Source organism: Callorhinchus milii, unplaced genomic scaffold (genome assembly GCF_018977255.1).
Source record: "Callorhinchus milii isolate IMCB2004 unplaced genomic scaffold, IMCB_Cmil_1.0 Scaffold2, whole genome shotgun sequence".
Lineage (NCBI taxonomy): Eukaryota > Metazoa > Chordata > Chondrichthyes > Chimaeriformes > Callorhinchidae > Callorhinchus > Callorhinchus milii.
The window spans coordinates 96,627,587-96,641,808 of record NW_024704743.1 but is presented as its reverse complement, the minus strand read 5'-3'; the positions used below and the strand labels follow the sequence as shown (position 1 = coordinate 96,641,808).

At 45.3% G+C, this 14,222-nt stretch overlaps 1 protein-coding gene across 1 annotated transcript; it reads left to right on the top strand.

The window, feature by feature from the left end:
- The first annotated feature begins 6,284 nt into the window (after positions 1 to 6,284).
- Positions 6,285 to 13,081, top strand: cfap418 (cilia and flagella associated protein 418). The gene is made up of 6 exons (XM_042332516.1): positions 6,285 to 6,434; positions 9,829 to 9,928; positions 10,510 to 10,574; positions 10,832 to 10,897; positions 11,409 to 11,504; positions 12,046 to 13,081. Exons 1-6 carry the CDS (start codon positions 6,334 to 6,336, stop codon positions 12,197 to 12,199), a joined length of 582 nt encoding a protein of 193 aa, XP_042188450.1. The 5' UTR covers positions 6,285 to 6,333; the 3' UTR covers positions 12,200 to 13,081.
- Positions 13,082 to 14,222: the final 1,141 nt, after the last annotated feature.

The window sequence follows — 14,222 nt, the reverse complement described above, 5'->3', positions numbered from 1 at the left end:
GGGGCAAATAAACTCTGCAGGAAATTGAATGGATACAATGGACTGTAACAGAGAGATAGATCTTTCTTAATCTTGATGCACCAAAAGGTCTTTTTCTTGATCCATGGTTTCTTACACAAAAGCCCACCAAAACCCACATTCATGCTTTTGTCACCTCTTGCCTTGATATCTCAAATAATAAAAAAAGAAATTTGGTTGCTTAATCCTTGACTGTTTATGGGACACTGCTATAATATAATAATAACCCTTGCATTTGATATAGCGCCTTATCACGTCTTTGAGATGTCTCGAAGCACTTCACAGAATATACTGTTAACTGAATTGACTGTATATCTTGTAGGTGAAACACGGCAGCCAATTGTGCACAGCAGTGTCCCACAAACAGTCATGGATTGAAGTGACCAATTTATTATTTTTTTTGCTGTAAGCAATTGGATACCACGTTTCGCACACAAAATATGCAGTCAATCCACTTTACAATATATTATGTTAAGCGCTCAACGATGTAATAAGGCGCTATATCAAATACAAAGATTATTAATGTCATTATTAAATACACTTTTCATTGGTTTTCCGAGTTCCACCATCCACAAGGTCCAGCTAATTCAAAACTACCATTGTATCCTCACCCGCACCAAAACTCTGCGTACCCAATCCTTCCGTCCCACCATCAGTGGCAGTGCCTTCAACTACTACATCAGTAATCTTTGGAATTCCCTGCATCTATCCCTCCCCCTTGCTCCCTCTATATCTTTCTTCAAATTCCATCTGAAAACCTACATTTTTGACCACGCCTATGCTCATCTCCCCCTTTCCCTTTTCCCCTTTGTTGTCTAATCCCACCACTGAACAATTCTCCAAGATATTATCCTACATAAAAAGTGCTACATAAATGCATGTTGTTGTTATTCATGAGCTGGTAGCACCTCTAGCTTGGCCCTTCTCTGACCCAGGTAGAAGGTTCCTAACTAACACACCATGATGGGAGGAAAAAACAGGAGACTATGCTTACTGCTGTCACTAAGTAGATGGAAAATTACATTACCACAGGCAATAAAAGCACTCCCTGTTTGTACAGACATTCAATTTGTTCCCAATATTGCTTTATGGTGTCATTACTGTATTGAATAAAGGCAATATAACAATTAATTTGCACTAAATCTTTCCGTCTTTGGCAGGAGTTGATGCACACATGGCACTATGTCTCAGCTATTCTCAGGAATCAATCTGGTTAACTGTATTAAGACGGTGAAACTTTACTGTATTTCTGCCAAGGGTTAGTGCTAAGAAAATATCTTGTGCCATTCTATTAATAACCGGTGCCCTGTGTATTCCTTGGCATTAGCAATCGTGAACATTTGTTTGCCAAAACAAAGTATAGGGAGGAATATAGCATAGGACAAGCCAAAGCAGTAAAGTGAGCCTTCACCCCCACCCCCCCACACTCCCCACTGAATTTTGCGGTTATTTTGCTGTTATGCTTTTCTGCCCTGTAATAATGCCTAGCCCTGTAACTGACTACAGCAAGGAATATAAGTTAATTTCAAAGATGGGACTAGGGTTCACTGTAAATGTAAAAAGTTCTGAAAACATAGAGATTAATTATTATTTATATGACACATTTATGTATGTGTCTCAGCGTCTTTCAGAATCTGATATTTCATTCAGCAGAGCAAAGCACCATTCTGTATGCCAAATAAATATTAATAGGGAACATTAGTGCAGAGGGAATACTTTCATGGTTATGTACCTTTCCATTTTCGTTAGACCACTCATTGTGGCATGTCTAATGACCTATCTTGTAGAACTATTATATTTCTTTATTCTCACCTTGCAGCCTTATGGTGGATTGTTGTTTCAGGCCTGACAGTCACTGGAGAAGCTCTATGCTGACAATAGTGTCAGTCTCCAACTCTGAAAACCTCTGTTGAATCAATGGGATTGGCAAGCGTTTTGGAACTAGGTGCCCTATGGATCTGCTAGTGGGGAGTGGGCAGAGAGAGGGGGGTTACTGAGTAAATATCTGAGAGCTTACATTCCAATCGTTATTAGGTATACCTCTGTTTACCTCTGTTTACCTAGCAGTAAGTAGGAACCAGGTTGTTAGTTGATTGGTAGATTGCTTTTCTGAGGGTAATAGTGAATTCAAAAAAAAATAATAATAATAAATTGGTAACTCAATCCATGACTGTTTGTGGGACACAAGCCGTGTTTCGCACACAAAATATACCATCAATTCACTTTACAGTGTATTCTTTGAAGCACTTTGAGACATCTCAAGAAGCACTATATCAAATGCAAGGATTATTATAATAATTATTTATTATTATAGTGACTCTGATGATACTGATTATAAAGTGAAATCCCATGAGAGGATGACACTGTCAATGCTCCTATACGTCACTCTGACCACAATTGTAGCCTTCAGAATTGGGTACCTTGGCTGAGTTGTTGCCCTCCTTAGCTCATTGGAATGCTCCAGCTGAGATCACCCAGCGAGGTTTGAACCAGGACCACCCTAGTATCTGTGCCTCATTTTCACAGAAGATTACCAAATGAACCCTTGGGGATCCTTAAAATACAATCTACTGTCCAATACAAAGCAAACACATTTCTACCCGAGCACAAAGGAATACAAATTATGTCTTGTCCAGTGCAAGTTAATTTCTGTTTGCAAAGAAGGATTATTTCTTCAATGCAAAATGTTTTCAATTTAAAAATTACAGCAAAACCTGCTCCCTCGACAGTTTTTCTTTATGCAACAGTTGCATTCCTGTCTTGGCTTCTCGCTCGCTCTATCCATTTCCCTATCCTGTCTAATTTTTCCTATCGGTAGCTTCAATCCCAGACAATTAACAGAAAGCAAATGGAGCCAATTTGCCACAGCAAACGAGAAACCCCTGTGTAGGGATGACCACTTAAATGAATTACTCTTAGTTAGATCCACCCCCATGTATATTATCCACAAAACGTTCAAGAAAAACATTTCAAAGCTCTGTGGGATTGAAATTTGAGTCTGAACTGTTACACCAATAAAAGTAAAATAAATATTTTAATTTAAATTACTCCAGTGAGGATGGTAGATCTGGATTGTGGTTCTTGGAAAGAGTATGTTGTAACCGTACAAATTATTTGTAACTGAGCGCTAGAACTGTGAATTGAAGGGTAATTGGCAGAGTTGAACTGATGAGCATATTTAGTCACCTCTAACTAGGTGACAATATCAATTACATGGCAAGTAATTGTTCACTGACAGATGATAATGCCATCAGAGGAAGTTGTGGTAAGAATAAAACATTTAGGAATTCAACTTAGCAACAGAACAAAATTATGTATTCCTGTAGGTAAATGTGTGTTTGTGTGTGGGGGTGGGGGGGCTAGCGGGGGTTGGCTGTGCTTACAAGAGCCTGTACTGTGTGAGTGCCTGTACTATATAATAATAATAAACAATAATCCTTGCATTTGATACAGTGCTATTCACGTCTTCTAGACGTCTCAAAGCACTTCACCAGATATACTGGAAAGTGAATTGACTGTGTATTTGTGGACGAAATGCAGCAGCCAATTAATTGTGCAGTTGCGGATTGAAGTGACCAATTTATTAATTTTTTTTGTCTTGAGTGATTATTATCAGGCATTTGGAGTAAAGAAATTTGCCCAAGGTCTCACTCTGCCATGAATCAAACCCAGATCTCTCGCTTGCGAGGCGATTGCTCTAACCACTGAGCTACAGCACTGTGCAATTCTATACTGTAAGGTAGTGCCTGTACTGTTAGTGTAGATTCCTCTTCTGAGCTGCATTGTGAGTGTGAGTGCCTGTACTCTGCTATACTGTGAGTGTCTCTACTGTGCTGTATTGCTTGTGAGTGTAGATGTCTGTCCTGTATTGTACTGTAGTGTAAGTGTAGATTCCTGTCCTGTATTACACTGTAGTGTGAGTGTAGATTCCTGTCCTGTATTGTGCTGTAGTGTGAGTGTAGATTCCTGTCCTGTATTGTACTGTAGAGTGAGTGTAGATTCCTGTCCTGTATTGTGCTGTAGTGTGAGTGTAGATGTATGTCCTGTATTGTACTGTAGTGTGAGTGTAGATGTATGTCCTGTATTGTACTGTGGTGTGAGTGTAGATGTCTGTACTGTATTGTACTGTAGTGTGAGTGTAGATGTCTGTCCTGTATTATACTGTAGTGTGAGTGTAGATGTCTGTACTGTATTGTACTGTAGTGTGAGTGTAGATGTCTGTACTGTATTGTACTGTAGTGTGAGTGTAGATTCCTGTCCTGTATTGTACTGTAGTGTGAGTGTAGATGTCTGTACTGTATTGTGCTGTAGTGTGAGTGTAGATGTCTGTACTGTATTGTGCTGTAGTGTGAGTGTAGATGTCTGTCCTGTATTGTACTGTAGTGTGAGTGTAGATGTCTGTACTGTATTATATTGTAGTGTGAGTGTAGATGTCTGTCCTGTATTGTACTGTAGTGTGAGTGTAGATTCCTGTCCTGTATTGTACTGTAGTGTGAGTGTAGATGTCTGTCCTGTATTGTACTGTAGTGTGAGTGTAGATGTCTGTCCTGTATTGTACTGTAGTGTGAGTGTAGATGTCTGTACTGTATTATATTGTAGTGTGAGGGTAGATGTCTGTCCTGTATTGTACTGTAGTGTGAGTGTAGATTCCTGTCCTGTATTGTACTGTAGTGTGAGTGTAGATGTCTGTACTGTATTGTGCTGTAGTGTGAGTGTAGATGTCTGTACTGTATTGTGCTGTAGTGTGAGTGTAGATGTCTGTCCTGTATTATACTGTAGTGTGAGTGTAGATGTCTGTCCTGTATTGTACTGTAGTGTGAGTGTAGATGTCTGTACTGTATTGTACTGTAGTGTGAGTGTAGATGTCTGTCCTGTATTATACTGTAGTGTGAGTGTAGATTCCTGTCCTGTATTGTACTGTAGTGTGAGTGTAGATTCCTGTCCTGTATTGTACTGTAGTGTGAGTGTAGATTCCTGTACTGTATTATACTGTAGTGTGAGTGTAGATGTCTGTACTGTATTGTACTGTAGTGTGAGTGTAGATGTCTGTACTGTATTGTACTGTAGTGTGAGTGTAGATTCCTGTCCTGTATTGTACTGTAGTGTGAGTGTAGATGTCTGTACTGTATTGTGCTGTAGTGTGAGTGTAGATGTCTGTCCTGTATTGTACTGTAGTGTGAGTGTAGATTCCTGTCCTGTATTGTACTGTAGTGTGAGTGTAGATGTCTGTACTGTATTGTGCTGTAGTGTGAGTGTAGATGTCTGTACTGTATTGTGCTGTAGTGTGAGTGTAGATGTCTGTACTGTATTATACTGTAGTGTGAGTGTAGATGTCTGTACTGTATTGTACTGTAGTGTGAGTGTAGATGTCTGTACTGTATTGTGCTGTAGTGTGAGTGTAGATGTCTGTACTGTATTATACTGTAGTGTGAGTGTAGATGTCTGTACTGTATTGTACTGTAGTGTGAGTGTAGATTCCTGTCCTGTATTGTACTGTAGTGTGAGTGTAGATGTCTGTACTGTATTATACTGTAGTGTAGTGCGGCTGCGTATGTAGGGCTGTGGTTGTACGTCCAGCGTGTGACTGGCAGCAGTGTGGGTGCCGGGCAGGGCCTGTGTGGGGGCAGGGCAGTGTGGGTGCCGGGCAGGGCAGGGCAGTGTGGGTGCCGGGCAGGGCAGGGCAGTGTGGGTGCCGGGCAGGGCAGGGCAGGGCAGTGTGGGTGCCGGGCAGGGCAGGGCAGGGCAGTGTGGGTGCCGGGCAGGGCAGGGCAGTGTGGGTGCCGGGCAGGGCAGGGCAGTGTGGGTGCCGGGCAGGGCAGGGCAGTGTGGGTGCCGGGCAGGGCAGGGCAGGGCAGTGTGGGTGCCGGGCAGGGCAGGGCAGGGCAGTGTGGGTGCCGGGCAGGGCAGGGCAGGGCAGTGTGGGTGCCGGGCAGGGCAGGGCAGGGCAGTGTGGGTGCCGGGCAGGGCAGGGCAGGGCAGTGTGGGTGCCGGGCAGGGCAGGGCAGTGTGGGTGCCGGGCAGGGCAGGGCAGTGTGGGTGCCGGGCAGGGCAGGGCAGGGCAGTGTGGGTGCCGGGCAGGGCAGGGCAGGGCAGGGCAGTGTGGGTGCCGGGCAGGGCGGGCAGGGCAGGGCAGTGTGGGTGCCGGGCAGGGCAGGGCAGGGCAGTGTGGGTGCCGGGCAGGGCAGGGCAGGGCAGTGTGGGTGCCGGGCAGGGCAGGGCAGTGTGGTGCCGGGCAGGGCAGGGCAGGCAGTGTGTGGTGCCGGGCAGGGCAGGGCAGGGCAGTGTGGGTGCCGGGCAGGGCAGGGCAGGGCAGTGATGGCTGATGACTTGGACCAGTTGCTGGACGAGGTGGAGTCGCGGTTTTGCGGACAGTCGGCGCCTCGTCAGCGGAACAAAGGCGCCGGAGAGAGAGTCAGGTACAGGGCCGCGCCCCGGAGCCCCGACCCCGGAGTCCCGACCCCGGAGTCCCCGAGGCCCGACACCCGAGGCCCGGAGCCCCGACCCCAGAGCCCCGACCCCGGAGCCCCGACCCCAGAGCCCCGACCCCGGAGCCCCAGAGCCCCGACACCGGAGCCCCGACACCAGAGTCCCCGAGGCCCGAGGCCCGAGGCCCGGAGGCTGGTGACAGATTGTGTTGTTGTTGTGGGTGAATAACGGCTTTGGACGGGTACCTAATTTTTAACAATGTTTAATATAAACCCTTAATCCCCCCCTACACCCCCCCATCCTCTCCCCCTACACCCCCCCCCATCCTCTCCCCCCCTACACCCCCCCCCCCCATCCTCTCCCCCCCTACACCCCCCATCCTCTCCCCCCTACACCCCCCCCATCCTCTCCCCCCCTACACCCCCCCCATCCTCTCCCCCCTACACCCCCCATCCTCTCCCCCCCTACACCCCCCATCCTCTCCCCCCTACACCCCCCATCCTCTCCCCCCCTACACCCCCCCCCATCCTCTCCCCCCCCTACACCCCCCCATCCTCTCCCCCCCTACACCCCCCCATCCTCTCCCCCCCTACACCCCCCCCCCCCATCCTCTCCCCCCCTACACCCCCCCATCCTCTCCCCCTACACCCCCCCCCATCCTCTCCCCCCCTACACCCCCCCCATCCTCTCCCCCCTACACCCCCCCCATCCTCTCCCCCCCCCCATCCTCTCCCCCCTACACCCCCCCCATCCTCTCCCCCCTACACCCCCCCATCCTCTCCCCCCCTACACCCCCCATCCTCTCCCCCCCCTACACCCCCCATCCTCTCCCCCCCCTACACCCCCCCATCCTCTCCCCCCCTACACCCCCCATCCTCTCCCCCCTACACCCCCCCATCCTCTCCCCCCTACACCCCCCCCCCTCCCCCCCCCCCCCATCCTCTCCCCCCCTACACCCCCCCATCCTCTCCCCCCCTACACCCCCCCCCATCCTCTCCCCCCCCTACACCCCCCCCATCCTCTCCCCCCTACACCCCCCCCATCCTCTCCCCCCCTACACCCCCCCATCCTCTCCCCCCTACACCCCCCCCCTCTCCCCCCCACCCCCCCCATCCTCTCCCCCCTACACCCCCCCATCCTCTCCCATCCCCCCCCCATCCTCTCCCCCCCCTACACCCCCCATCCTTTCCCCCCCCCACATCCCCCCCATCCTCTCCCCCCCTACACCCCCCCATCCTTTCCCCCCCCATCCCCTCCCATCCTCTCCCCCCCACATCCCCCCCATCCTCTCCCCCCCTACATCCCCCCATCCTCTCCCCCCCTACACCCCCCCTAAATCCCCCCATCCTCTCCCCCCTCCCCCCCATCCTCTCCCCCCTACACCCCCCATCCTCTCCCCCCCCACATCCCTCCCATCCTCTCCCCCCCACATCCCCTCCCATCCTCTCCCCCCCACATCCCCTCCCATCCTCTCCCCCCCACATCCCCCCCCATCCTCTCCCCCCCCTACACCCCCCCCATCCTCTCCCCCCCTGCACCCCCCCCTACATCCCCCCCATCCTCTCCCCCTCCCCCCCCATCCTCTCCCCCCCTACACCCCCCCATCCTCTCCCCCCCCTACATCCCCCCATCCTCTCTCCCCCCCCCACATCCCCCCCCACATCCCCCCCTACACCCCCCCATCCTCTCCCCCCCTACATCCCCCCCATCCTCTCCCCCCCCCCATCCTCTCTCCCCCCCATCCTCTCCCACCCCACATCCCCCCATCCTCTCCCCCCCCCATCCTCTCTCCCCCCTCCTACATCCTCTCTCTCCCCCCCATCCTCTCTCTCCCCCCATCCTCTCTCCCCCCCATCCTCTCTCCCCCCCCCATCCTCTCTCTTCCCCCCATCCTCTCTCCCCCCATCCTTTCCCCCCATCCTCTCTCTCTCCCCCTCATCCTCTCTCTTCCCCCCATCCTCTCTCCCCCATCCTTCCCCCCCCCATCCTCTCCCCCATCCTCTCTCTCTCCCCCCATCCTCTCTCTCTCCCCCACATCCTCTCTCTCTCCCCCCACATCCTCTCTCTCTCCCCTTCCCCTACCTCTCTCCTCCTGCCCATCATCTCTCTTCCATTTTGCTCCCCCCTCCCTGGATATTATTGGCATGGTGCCTGTGTCCCTCCCCAAACTGACTGTCAATAGTCAGCAATCACCTTTCAGTAGCATGGCCTTTGGTGCTATGATGGTTTTTTCCTCCCCAACAACAGTTCACATCATAAAATTGAGTGAGTGATCAAGTCTTGCAACTCTGCTGATAACTTGAACTCTTGTTACCAGAATTATTGGCTATGGGACACATTTCAGAGCTCTTATGATCTCAGCTTTACGACTAATGTATTTAATTTATTTTGCAGAAAACAGTTCCAAATTACGACTGAATTTAACAATCTTCCCAAAGTTTTTCCACGTTGTAAAATTTTAAGGCTGTGATATTGAGTAATTTCAGACATCTGCTTGGTCACTGTAATACCAGCTTTCTCTGTTTATTGCAGCAACCCTGCAAATTACTGAACTAGATCAACAACATTGTTGATTTCACCAGGGTGTTGATAGGAATACTAGAAACAATGCCTCAACTTCCCTTTTAAGGGTGGAGAAAATCAGATGGAATTTCTGTTCCCAACCCCTTGCGATTGAACAGTATATATGGAAGTTGGGTGAGGACAAGATAAGAAATACTACAGACTAAATGTCTGGAAGTGCTTCATGCTAAACAATGGAAGAAATGAGAAGAGTTACATTCCCATCAAAAACAACCCTTGCCCCAATGAGCTGAAAATTCACCAAAAAAAAATCAAAAGATGTTCTCCTGCCTAAGTTAATAGACCTCTCACCTTTCCATTCAAAGGTGGTTAGTTTAAGCCTCACGTTTTGACTTGAGACTCATAAGAATAGGCTAACATACAGTGCAATGCTGGGGGAGTGTTGCATTGTAGTAACACAATGTTCTTCCGAGACATCTGCCTAGTCAGGTAGACATTAAATATCGCATGAAATTGAAATTTTAAAAGAGAAGTAAGTTTCCTCTGATCTTCGAGATGCATTGCTCATTCAGTTAATGACGGTTTGTGCAAATTGGCTGTTGTGTTCACTTACAAATACAGTTACTACACTTTACAGCTAATAACTGTGAAGTACTTTGAAACATTTTGACATTAAAGGTCCTATTTCAAAAACATGGATTATTATAATTTTGTTGTTTAAAATATTTGGTTAACCTCTGTAGACATCAGCTTTAATATGATCTTTTTTTTCAGGTATCGCAAATACTAATTGATCTGTTACAGTTACCCTCAGGAAAGAGTTCAAAAGAAACATTAACACATGGTTGTATATATTTTCAGTTTGTCTCCAGATACAAGTGAAGGAAGTTCTAAAGAGGATGATTTAAGTGATATGATTGAAGATATTTTTCATGATGATCCAATCATATCAAATTCTTCTGTGAGTCATATTAAATGATTTTGGTAAAAAATACGCAACAATGCTGATTTGAAAATGTTTCAGTGTTTGAAAAGAGTAAGGCATTTGATTCCTGTTCAAAGATCTACTTTGTGAAAATACAGCATGCAGGCTGATAAATGCTATAGAGAAACCACATGCTAATTATTCCTCAAGTATGTGAATAATAAGGGTTATTAAACATAGTTATTTATATTTGCAAACCATTCTACAGAAAATCCCCCTTAAACTGGAACAAGCATATGCTCATGTAAACCTGGCTGAGTTGGTAGCACTCAAGCTTCTGAGTCAAAACGTTGTGGGTTCAAGTCTCATGTTCCACTCCAGTGCGGTGGTGTGCTGCAATGTTGGAGGTGCCCTCCTTTGGATGAGATGTTAAACTAATGTCCCATCTGCCAGTTCAGGTAAACGTTAAAATTCTCATGGCATTGTTAAAAAAGAGAAGGGAGTTCCTCCTGGTTTTCTGGCCAACTATCTCCCAGATAAAATTGGTCATGAGAAATGAGAAAGTGCTATTAAATTCCTTGCTTTTGAATGATTTTTTGACTTATCTTTTGTTGCAGAAGCCAGGCCCAAGAACTGCAGATTCTGGAGGCAAAAGGTCATCCTCACAGGTCCAAGGCAGAAAGTAAGTTTAAGAAATATTTCCTTGGTGCATTTTTGACTTTATTCATTTTATCAGTGGCAACAGATGTATTTTCTGCAAAGAAAGAGACGTCAATGGTACTTCTTACAGAATGATATGGGAAGCAACATCAGCAGTGCTTCCTGCTCAAAATGGGCAACACACAGAAAGGGAAACAGATAACCTGGAAGTTAGTCATTTATTCACACTTTGCTTATAATATGTTCAGAGACATGATACCACATTGTTCTTGTTTTTAGGTGCTGTCCAGTTTACCTCGGTGGTAGTTCTGCACCTCTGGGGATAGGAACAAATATATCTCCGAGGTATTTGTTTTAAAATATATATTTTTTAACCCACTATTGGAAGAGAAGTCAAAAGTGACACAGTGGAAAAAAGTGAAAGGATAGGAAAAGTTTACTTGATTGTATATCAGCCTGGCCCAGTTGGTAGCATGCTTGCCTCTGAGTGGGAAGGCTGTGGGTTTAAGCTCCGAGTCAGAACTTGGACCTCATAAATCTAGGCTTATACTCCAATGCAATGCTGGGGTTTGCTGCATTGTTGGAAATGCTGCAAGAATCCAGCTTGGCTATGATACCTTCCTGATCGTGTGACCTGAAAGTCAAAGACTCCAGAGAACGCGCGAGAGAGAGAGAGAGAGAAGGGGTGAAGCTTGATAACCTGAATAAAATCTAGTCAGTGTTCTGATGTTGACTGATATTTTGACTGTCAATGAATTTAAGCAGTTAGTTTCTAGTTAATAAATATTCAGTTATTTTCTAGTTAATTATGGATGTTCAAAGAATGCGTTTTCTAAAGATCTTTCTCTGTGAATAGAACATGTGATCAGCTCCGCTGTACTGCCTGTGACTTTAAAGTGGTTACTATTGATGATTATGAATGGGACAAGTCATGCGACTACTTGTTTTTCAGGTATGTTTTTTGTATTGTTTGAAATTATTTATTATATTCCTTTGAGAATAAAACTATGGGAAACACTTACCAAAGTTTATAGACAAAAAATTTACATTTAGATGATTCTTTTAGGTTTTTAAAATTGGTGTGGTCCCCTAATAGTTCACTTAATATAACACTGCCTTGTATGAAACTGAATCATACATTCAGTTGTCTGTGCTATGTTAGCTGATCTCAACTGGACCACAGTAGAATCATTCACAGAGCCCGTGTTCACCTACACTGTTGCCCTTTATCACAAACTATCCACTGGAAATAATGGGTACAATAGGTTCTCTCTATCTCCCTTCCCCGTTCTTTTCAAGTGCTGCTAACATTGAGAGAGATCAGCTTGGGAAGAACTTTTAACACAAAACTTAATTGATTTTATCCTCATAGAATATCCTCCCTTTAACAATAATCACATCCCAAACTCAGTTCAATTTAAACTGTTTTGCTTCCCTTATTTACAAGTTGTGATGTTATGTTGTGTTAAAACTCATCTTGCTTTCACACACAGAAATAACATGCCCGACTTAAATAAGCTAAAAGGGAAACTGTTGAAGAGAAGAGGTGGACGAGCATATGCTTGTCAGTGCACCTGGAGGTCCATCCAGGACCTGACCGACCTTAAGGGGGACCAACAAATTCGCTGGGTGTGTGGCAGACATTGAGGGGAGAACATTCTTATCTTTACCCACCATGTCTGGGCAACGTGCCGAGCAGTTCTGGGATCTAAGTTAATATATTATCTGAATTAACCCAACACCTGCAGAATGTTGTACATGTCAGAGGAGTTGCTGGCATGACCTGTTTCTATTGTGATATAGAATGAAATATGAAGGTCACATTTGTAATACGTGCAGCATTTTAGTATATTGACTGGCTGAAGGCACTGCGCTCTCCTGATGCTGTTCTCAGTGTAGAACTCGAGACTCGGACATTGCATTCGACTGCTGGGTTTTGGAAAACTGGCTTTTTGAGTTTCTTAATATGCCAAAAAAATAATATCCAGGAAAGTTGTCAGTGGAAGATCAGGATCCACATGCTGAAAGTGCAAAGGTTTGTACCTAATTTCTTTAACATCACCATTGAGATCAGGGTGATGCCGGGGGGGTGGGGGAGATTTCACCTCTGGCCCGTTCAATCTGGTCAACACTAACTCGAACTGCAAATTATATTATTATATTATATTTATATTTTAATAGAAGTTAGTGAGAAGCATTACCTGTTCTAAAATTAAATCAAGTGCAAAGGTCAGATATTGTTACCTGTAGAAATAGACTTGCATTCAGTATGTGTTGGAGAATGAATTGTACAGGCAAGGCCAAACATGGAGTTTGGCACTCCAAATTGAGATGTTATTTGGAAAACATAGTTTAAACAAAAACTCATCAGCTTGGTTGCCCAAATGATTGGCTTCTTTAGGAGCTTTTCTGTACCTGTCACTGTAAACATGCAATGCAGCTTGCTCTCCCCTTCATATCTCGTCTATTATTTATCCTGTTACAAATTTAATTGAGATCTCTTACTTTGTATCTTGCTCTCAATGTGCATGTCATTTTTGCCATCTCATCGATCGGGGTTGACTAGTGTAGGTAGCTAGGAATTATTCCTAACCTACTGTCCAGACTAGAAATTAGGGAGAAGAGTTGTAAAGATGAGAGCTGGGGAAGTAACATCATTAGTTTTTAACTGAATTATTATACAGGAAGCATGGCCCTGAGTTCTTAATCCTGTGGCATTAATTGAATAGGTTCAAGTTGTGACACTTAAATTTTGGCCATTATCAAAATCACTTTTCTTTGTTAACTGACTGAAAGCTTTATTTAGCCAGGTTTGCTAAATATGATCCTTGTTCATTAGATAGCAAACAGCTGTAAAAATGTATTGAATATCAAAAATGATGAAAGATTGACTTGCAAACCTAAATATACATCTGTGTTATTTGGAAAATAAAACCAAACTTTGAAGTCTAGGAACCGGTGAAAAGTGTCTTTTGGAAGAAAAAAAACACAAACCATTTGTCTATGTTATAATAAATCATTCAGGAAGAAGACATCCCAAGTTACGTGAATGGAATTCCTGGCACTGAATTGCTGATGCACACTAAATAAACAGGTGGATTACACTTAGGGAATACCGGGGTATTCAGTATTACAATGTTGTACTTCATGAACTGTTTTCACGGCTTTGGCGATTTTTAAGCTCCATTTCCTGTTTTGAGTAATTGGTCATAAAGTAAAACTGTTTGTGGATTGTACATGATAATATAGGTTTATAGTCTATCCTATCCGTACATCTAAGACCTGGATCAGGCTTAAATGCGGAAAATAAATGTTAAACTTTATCTTTACTTAATGATCTATTGAACAATGAAAGTGTTTGATATTTTAATAAAGTATATATGCTTGCTATATTTTGCGTGCTCTTAAATTTTTAACAGAGTAATCCGATCATGTGTTACATGATCGACCTAGATGGCTGGTCAATCCTTCCACTTCTCTCCTTATAGCATCTTTTTCATTAGCTTCCACACAGTTAGAGAAAAGCTGTAATGAGATGTCAGTGCTATTTGACAAGAATTCAGCGAGGCCTTGTTCCTGGAACAGTGTATTTCTGAGATTTCAGAATTAGAGCTACCCTGTTCAATGCACCTTGAGCACATATGTGGACCATTTTTGTTCAGCTGGTTTC